This window comes from Callorhinus ursinus, unplaced genomic scaffold, assembly GCF_003265705.2.
Source record: "Callorhinus ursinus isolate GAN/ISIS: 27379988/994484 unplaced genomic scaffold, GSC_fseal_2.0 scaffold8, whole genome shotgun sequence".
In the NCBI taxonomy this organism is placed as follows: domain Eukaryota; kingdom Metazoa; phylum Chordata; class Mammalia; order Carnivora; family Otariidae; genus Callorhinus; species Callorhinus ursinus.
Window position 1 is genome coordinate 12,554,490 of NW_027397070.1, and position 8,255 is coordinate 12,562,744.

Sequence of the window (8,255 nt, forward strand, 5' to 3'; positions counted from 1 at the left end):
TGCTGGATCATGCTGGATCATCCTCATATGTGGCTGCAGAAGTGCTTGTCCCAGTTTGCGGGAGTGTGTTTGTGTGTGTGTGTGTGTGTGTGTGTGTGTGTGTGCAGGTGCCAGCAAGTGTTGACCTTAAATAAATAGCATTTTCTTCAAAATGCTCTGCAGAGTGTGGTCCCTGGACCAGCAACACAAGCCTTGTCTAGGAACTTGTTAGAAATGCAGTGTCAGGTCAGCTATGGACCAACTGAATCAGAACCTGCATTTCTGCACCATCTCCGGGCTGTTGGAGTACACACTGGGTTGGAGAAGCTCTGGCCTCAGTCATGCACATCATCTGCCATCAATCTGAAGGCTGGTAGTAAATTCTAGGCTCAGCTCTGGAATCCAGGATCACAGAGAGATGCAAAAATGAATAGCCTATCCCAGCTCATAAGTTCCGAGTCCAGCTTTGCTCCCTGCCACTTGTCAAAAGGCTACCATGAGTCACTTGGGAAATGGAGTAAGAATAGATAGTGCTGGTCTGGGGGAGCAAATAGCCAACAAGGGTGTAATCTCATAAAGAGTAGCTCTAGGGGTGCCTGGGTGGCTCCGTCAGTTGAGCATCTGCCTTCAGCTCGGGTCATGATCCCAGGGTCCTGGGATAGAGTCCTGCATTGGGCTCCTTGCTCATCGGGGAGTCTGCTTTTCCCTCTCCCTCTGCCCCCTCCCCCCATTCATGCTCTCTCTCTCTCTTGCTCACTCGCTCTCTAAAAAAAGGGGGGGGTAGCTCTAGGGACCTGGGAGGGTACTGCTTTGTGCAGAGTGACAAAGTTGAGACTCATCTCATCTCACTGCACTCAGTGTTGGGGGCCCCTGATCGGAGCTCCCATCACACTCTGCTTCATCTTACCCTCCAGTCTTACGTGTGCTTGTTCGGTTCCCTTTCTGACCTAAGCAAGGAGTTCTTTGAGGCAGAGGCTGGGCTGGTTCCTCCTGGGGGTTCTGGTCCCTGGCACAGGCCCTGAGGAATCATAGTGCTTCATAATGTGAATGAATGAATGAGTCTGAGAGTTCCACTTCTCTAGGATGGAAACACACAGGGTATCTGGTTTTAGTTTCTGTAATGGTCCCTTAAAATGGGGAACCAGCCTGGGATCTTCTTGTCCAAGTACCAGGGTTGGGAATGCTTCTTGGGCATGTTTCTGACTGGAGTTCCGCTCTTACCTTTCTTGCCAAATGAAACTTCAACTGCACCTAGGGCAAGCTGATGAAAATAGGGAGGAAGGGGGGCGAAGGAAGAACCCATTGCACTGACTCAGTTCTCACGGTCCAGCACTTCATCACTTCCAGTAGCTATTGAAGTTTCAATGCAAATACCCGCCCCCCCCCCAGCCCCGCACCTAGCCTCACACATTTCCAGGCCCCACATGAAGGCTTTCCAGTTGCTCACACTGGAATTTATTCCCTCTTTAAAGAAAAACCCTTCTTTCTGGGAGGGACTGGGTACATGTGACCTATAAAGGAAATTTGTCCTGAGGATGAGGCAGGCAGAAGGAATCAAGGAACTAAATTCAAGGAAGTTGCTGATGGGACTCTTTATTTCCCTCCTCCTGTCACTTCCCTCTTTCCCAAGGCTCCCTTACTTCTACCTGTCCTGACAGGACGTTTGGCTTCTTGGAGAGAATCAGCGTGCCTCAAAGGCTCTCAGGCTGCTGCACTGTTTTCTTTGAAAACTTTTGTTCTTGTTTGCTTAGAAATTTGCCGAAGACTCTGTAGATTAGAATGTTTCTGTTCTAAAACTTTTCTTTTAGGGAACTCCAGGCTCCAGCCACCCAACCAATGGCATAAAGGCTAGAAAGTAGGTTTCAAATAAAAAGAAGAGAAAGAAAGGAGGTGGAGGAACAGGAAGAAGGACCTGAGAGTAAGAAGCTGGGCCCAGTAACCTTGAGATTTATGCAGACAATGGAATCCACCCTGACCCTAGAAATGTGGGAGGCTAGGCCCAAATGGGTCAGAAGAGGCCCCTCCCTGCCATGACCATGGAGGGTGTCACTCTACACAAAAGTCAGTCATGAAGGAGGCTGAGGAAGAGTGGGCTACATCCCTTTGTCCCATTTCTCCAACCTTCTCACAGAGCTGGAGTAAAGGCGATGAGCAACTTGGCACAAATTCAGTACCATTACGGGGGGGGGGGGGGGGAGGAGGCACGTGTGACTGAGAAATACTAAGGGCATCATTCCAAACTTGGAAGCCAAGTTTCCAACCTGTGTTCTTTTGGATATGGGGTGAATATTCCCCACCACCCCTGTTACCTACCTCTTCTACTCAGCAGCAGACAGAGCTGAACCTAGTCGACATTGCTGTGTGCGATCCCGTAGCGCCTGTGTTGACGTGCTCTGGGATGCACAAGGAGTTTCTGTGATGGACCTGGAGCTCTCTGAGGGAAGAGAAGGCTGGTGGAGGGGCCACCACTGTGCTCAGCTCTAGATGACTGAGGCTGCAGGAGGGCGGACAGGTTAGTCCAGTCGACAGTAATACACTTCATATATTAAAAGACCCCCTAAGTATTGGCTCCTTTTTTGGTTTGAGAGGAAGGTGATCATCATATTTACTTGACTTTGACCGCATTTATGGATCCGGAAAGGGATAATGTAATGGCAAGATTTTCTTAGGTGTAAGCCAAAGTACAGGGATTGCATTTATATGCCATTCTGTATTTTATAGAATGCCATGAACTTTACTCCTCTTTCTACCTTGGCAAGAAATGTATTTTAGGGATGAAAACATCCATACAGAGCACTTCAATTTCACAAGTTCTTGACTTCTTGTAGAATTATTCAGTAGAATTAGCACACTGATTGAGCTGGGAAAAAGACTTTTCAAGCTTTTACTATCATTCACACTACTTCTTAACAATAGATTGATTTAGAGGTGGAAAGCAGTTAAAAGACGTTAACCAACTCTGGCAAATGGGTTGGAATTTAACTACCTGCCTCTCCTGCAAGGTGACCCCGGACAGGACATTCTTTCTGGACTTGTTTCTTCCCCTATGAAATACAGGATGTTGTGCAATAGCTTGCATTTCTTTTTAGCACCATGTGCCTGGCACTCTGCTATGCTTTAGACGTGCGTTGTCTTGTGCAATCTTAACAGCCCAGTTTATAAATGAAGAAAAGCTCAGAGGTGGGTACCTGCTAATAAATGTTAGTGCATGCAGTCCCAGTCCTGAGCCCATGCCTTAACCCATGCAGTATTACAGTTAAGAACTTTCCCAGTGGGCGCCTGGGTGGCTCAGTTGGTTAAGCGACTGCCTTCGGCTCAGGTCATGATCCTGGAGTCCTGGGATTGAGTCCCGCCTCGGGCTCCCTGCTCACCGGGGAGTCTGCTTCTCCCTCTGACCCTCTTCCCTCTCGTGCTCTCTATCTCTCATTCTCTCTCTCTCTCTCAAATAAATAAATAAAATCTTAAAAAAAAGAACTTTCCCAGTAATACAAAATATGACTTCAGCAGATTTCTCTTGACCAAAATGATTCCTAAATTGGAAGGGTCCCGGTATAGCTTAAACCGAGATGAAAGCAAATGGCAATGGAGGCTTCCAGCTGTAGGCTAAGCAGCTCACTGCCACCCCCACCCCAGGCCTAAGAATGGTATTTCCTATCATCTTGCAACAGCCTCCCCTCCCACACACAGGGCCCTGGGGCTGCCTGCAAAGCCTGGCAGGGAGTCTGGTGTCCACAGTGTGAGAAGCTGCTCTCTGAGAGGGTTTTGTGGCTGGCTGTGGTAAGTGCACCCACACAGCTCTCCACCTCCCCTGGAGATTCAGATTGGGAGCCCCTCAGCAGCCCAAAGAGAATGATCAGGAGAATTCTGTTTGTAAAAATCTGTTTAATAAATACACATCTTAGAAGTACCAAAATAATTACCAACAAAATACACAATGTACACCATTTACAGGAGGGTAACACAAACCTTGACAGGTAGTGACTTTTAACCCCACATCCCTGCCTGAAAGGTTTAGTAACACACCTGGTCGTTACACATCGCCCACTAGACTCAGCCATGGAATCTATGGTGATTCAGTCAAAAAGCACAATAAAATGTTGTCCCTTTGCCAAAAACCCCACAAAGACGAGGTTTGAAAAAGGTTTTCTTTGAATTCCAATGATCTTTCTTGTCCCCCTTCCAAAGTTCACAAAGATAACAAAATGAGGGCTGATGCACCATAGTAAATGTTTCAGGCCAGGGAGTGTGAAGTGTGGTCTTAAGTAACCCCTTTTGATTTTTTCTTTTTTTTTTCTTTTTTTTAGAAAAATAAAACTCTCTTTTTGTACAAATATACAAGTCCATGTTCTTTTAGATACTTTTCGACGCTCATAACGTCAGGCGCTGGCCTCCAAGCACACAGTCATCATAGGGCAGCTAAAAACAAGAAAAAGAAAAGGCATGTTAAACTTCCAGAGCTTTGCCAAAGGTGCTGGGATAATGGTGAGGGCTGTCCCTGGAAATAACTCAAGTATTCTTGCATTCCATTCTCCATAATCCGAATACAAATTAACTTCAGGGGCTGAGGGAGTTTTTGTTTAGTTCTCCTCTCCTTTAAAAAGGGCAAAAAATGAAGACACACTTTTGGGGTACTACTGGTCACGCACACTAAAGTGTGAGAACTTCACTATGTTGAGCTCTTTGGATAAAGAGTGGCTCTAGGGGCCTGGGAGGGTATTGCTCTGTGCAGAGTGACGAAGTTGAGGCTCACCTCGTCCTCTGTGAACTCTGACTCCGTGTCGTAGCTCTCCTCATCCTCGCTCTCTGGCAGCAGCTGAAGGTTTTCGAGGGTCAGCTGGCCCAGCTGCTGCTGTATCCGCGTGCTTGGGCGGCCCCAGGTGAGCTGGTATGGGGAGTAGCCCTGGTAGGTCACTCTGTTGACATCAGCCCCACACTTCAACAAGAGTGACACGAGATCAGAATTCTGCAAGTCCACTGCAAGATGGAGGGCGGTTCGGCCATTACAGGGCTCCTGAAACCAAAAGGAATTTGAGATGTTTATGGCTGAGTTTGGAATTTCTGCTTGTAACAAGAGCACGTGAAGTCTTATTGAGAAGGGCCTTGCAGCCTTGATGCATTCCATCTGGAGACATGAAGCACTCACCTGAGCGTTGACATCAGCACCCAAAGACACCAAAAGCTCCACGATGCCCAAGTAGCCATGGATAGAGGCTAAGTGTAGACACGTGTGACCTACAAGAACAATGAAGAAAGTATAACCACTTGTTTCAACCCTCAGATCTCACGCAGAACTTTCCACCTATTCTTTAGGAAACAAATGCTTCTGAATTTGGAGAACCCACAATCTGGGCTCTGAGTGAACTTTATTAAGGCATCAAATAGGCCTTTTGCATGTATATTTTCTCATTCTTCCAAGTGTTGAGAGTTTCCACCCTTGCCTGGACTCCTAAAGTTGGCCCACCTCTCCCTTCTCCATGTCACCTGCCTTCTGATGGGCAGGGTAGGGCAGGCAGACGTACCATTGTAGTTGGTGGCCTGGAGGATGGAGTAGAGGTGCTGGGTCCTGCAGGTCTGAGTCAGGACTCCCACACTAGCCAGGCAGCCTTGCTCACAGGCAAGGTGTAGGGGGGTATTTCCTCGAAAGTCTCGGAGCTCAGGATCACAGCCAGCTTCCAGAAGTGCCTCAGCAATTTCTGGTTGGTTGGTGATCACAGCCAAGTGGAGTGGAGTCTGCAAACAGAAGAGGGAACGGAAAGAGGGTAAGCCATGGCCCAAACTCAGAGTCCGTCTCCCTGTGAACCCCAGAGATCTCCTAGTCATGGGTGCTGCTCCTCCGAAACAGGTATAAGGGGCAAGACAAATCCCGGAGGCCCCAGGTGGGCTTTCAGAAAGGCCTCACCGAATCAATGGAATTTTCTTTCCTCTCTAGGACGTTGGCTGATTCCAACGTAAAAGGTCAGGGTAGATAAGGACTAGTGATTATTAATTTACAAAGGATTGGGAGCAACCGTGCTAGATGCAACTTCATCACTGGGTCAGAGGCACGGGGCTGGGCAGGCCGGCGCACCTGCTGCAGGTTGTTCTGGAAGTTGAGGAAGGCCAGGTCGCCCTTCACTTGGCGGATCACTTCCATGGTCAGTGCCTTCTCTTCATGGATGATGGCCAAGTGCAGGAACCTAAGGGGAAGAGAGGGAAAAACCCCGAGGGCTTGGTGAGCGTATTGCGTGGGGCCCAGGGCGGCGCGGGCTGCGGGGGATTGCGCAAGGCCGGGGTTTCTGGAGGCCGAGGCCGCGGTGTTTTCCGCGAGGTTATTATGAGCTGAGTGTTCCTGGCAGGCGCCCAGGGACTTTCCGGCCCCCCCCCCCCCCCCGCTTCCTCGGCGGGCGCCGGTCAGACCGCCCCGCCCTCCCGCCGGGCCGGAACGCCCTGTACTTCCCCTCCCGGCCGCGCGGCGCCCGCCAGCGGGGCAGAAACTCCCGCTCCCCCCGCCCCTCTTTGCAAAGCCGGGACTTCGCGTCCCCACCGCCGCCCCGCCCCCGCCGAGAGAACCCGGACCCGGCCTGCCGGGGGCGGGGGGAGGGGGAGAAGGCGTGCGCGGCTGCAAGGCGGAGCTGCTGCACCGCCGCCCCGGGGTCCGACCCTCATCCCCCCGACCCCACGCTCAGCCCTCCGCTTTTTGCACGGTCTCCGGGGAGGGAAGGGGGCGGCGGTGCATAAACCCCGGACTGCGGCCGCCTCGCGGGCCTCGCGCTGGAGGCCCGGCGTCCCCACCCGGCCCCCGCCACCCGGCCCCGCGACACTTACGAGTCTCCGTCCTCGGTGAGCTGCTGCTTCCAGGGCTCGGCGCCGCGCGGCGCCTCCTGCGGCTCCAGGCGGATCTCCCGCAGCTCCTTCACCAACTGCTCGTAGTCCTCGTCCTTCATGGAGTCCAGGCCGCTGTCGTGGCGGTCGTCCAGCAGCCGCTCCTTCTTGAGCGCGTCCCGGGGACCGTCCATGGCCCAGTCCTGGGCGTGCTCGGCGGGCTGAAACATGGCGCGGTGAAAGCTCTGGCGCTGCTGCCCAGGTGCGCTCGGCCGCGGGCTGCGCGCTCGCTGCCTCGCAGTGTCACGGAGGGGAGGACCGCTGGCTGCGACTCTTGTGGGCTCGCCAGCGCCGCCGCGGCGCCCTATAAACGCTGGCAGGGGATTTCTCCGGGGCGGGGTCAGGCGCGGGGAATTTCCAAGCCAGTCAGACCAGAAAAGAGAACTGGCCTCGTCCTCTGCTCGGGAGGGAGGGGGTTGGGGGGGGGGTGGGGGAGAAGCCTAAACCCTGAGCCGGGTTCATCAGAGAAACTCCCTGCGATGAGCCACTGGGGTCATGTACAGGGAACTTTTTGATGAACGCTGAGTGGCTGGAAAGTCCTCCCGACTAAGGTCCCCTCCCCCGGTACTTCCCTGCAGCTTGCACTCAGTAATCCGTCCCTCTGCAAGAAGCCTTCTTTCCCTGGGGTTTCCCACGGTCGATTCGATTTGGGGTCGTCGACTGCTGAGATCCCAGTGAACGCAGACCTGCTGGGCAGTTCCTCCTTGGGGTTTGCCGATCGGCCGGTCCTTTCCGATTCTTGATCTTTTGAAAACAGGAGTGGAAATGATGGCTGGACGTCGGGATGTGCTTCCCCAAACTTCTTGCTGCGGGGAAGGACGCACTGGCCGGTTAGAAGGTCGCAGGCCGCCTCTGCCTTCCTGCCAATACCAGGCTCTCTGCCGCGCAGGGACATGTAGCGCCCCCCCCCCCCACCCGCCCAGGAGAAGTTGTGAATGCTTTGGCATTAAGAGCCTAAGGCTTGGAGAACCCTCAATCATTTCCTCGGGATAAACAGTCCTGGTGACTGTATTCAGGGAAAATGCTGAACATGGCCATTTTTTTTTCAAGTAAAGCAAGGTGTTGATCTTTGTAGTAGAGGTTGTAGCTAGCTACCCTGCATGAACAAAATAATTATTGAGGTCATGTTCCCTGATTTGCACCATGCTGCTGCAGAGAATGGATCCTCAGCTTACTTCTGGGTGCCCAGCTGGGTGACTTTGCAGAAGCATTTGGAAGAGGCTGAAGAATAGGTTGAGCAGTGCCTTACCCAAGATAGGGCCTTAAGGATGGCTAAGAAAGTAGTTGCTAAGCATGCTACAAGGAGGCTCCCAGCAGCCCTACCATTACCCCCTTGCTGGCTCCGTGCTCTCCCGCCCTGGGAGGGCAGCAGTTGGACCTCTCCAGGCAATGTGTATAGCCACCCCAGGCTCCTC

The 8,255-nt window shown here is 52.2% G+C and overlaps 1 protein-coding gene across 2 annotated transcripts; it reads right to left on the minus strand.

The window, feature by feature from the left end:
* Nucleotides 1-3,841: 3,841 nt before the first annotated feature.
* NFKBIA (NFKB inhibitor alpha) lies at nt 3,842-7,138 on the minus strand. Of its 2 annotated transcripts, XM_025870164.2 has the most exons (6): nt 6,784-7,135; nt 6,047-6,155; nt 5,499-5,709; nt 5,123-5,211; nt 4,730-4,990; nt 3,842-4,395 (listed from the first exon to the last, which is right to left on the minus strand). In XM_025870164.2, the coding sequence occupies exons 1-6, from the start codon at nt 7,008-7,010 to the stop codon at nt 4,348-4,350; spliced, it is 945 nt and encodes a 314-aa protein (XP_025725949.1). In that variant the 5' UTR covers nt 7,011-7,135; the 3' UTR covers nt 3,842-4,347. The 2 variants fall into 2 exon arrangements, with proteins under 2 accessions (XP_025725949.1, XP_073751170.1); XM_073895069.1 differs by having other exon boundaries at nt 4,730-5,211; nt 6,784-7,138.
* Between the last annotated feature and the right edge of the window lie 1,117 nt (nt 7,139-8,255).

Bases quoted from the DNA above. Each gene is read 5' to 3' on its own strand.
- NFKBIA (XM_073895069.1), bottom strand. From the start codon at position 7,010: ATGTTTCAGCCCGCCGAGCACGCCCAGGACTGGGCCATGGACGGTCCC. The intron at 5,710-6,046 runs GTGCGCCGGCCT...TTCTGTTTGCAG, and splicing joins TCCAGAACAACCTGCAGCAG to ACTCCACTCCACTTGGCTGT. The intron at 5,212-5,498 runs GTACGTCTGCCT...TTGTTCTTGTAG, and splicing joins CCAGGCCACCAACTACAATG to GTCACACGTGTCTACACTTA.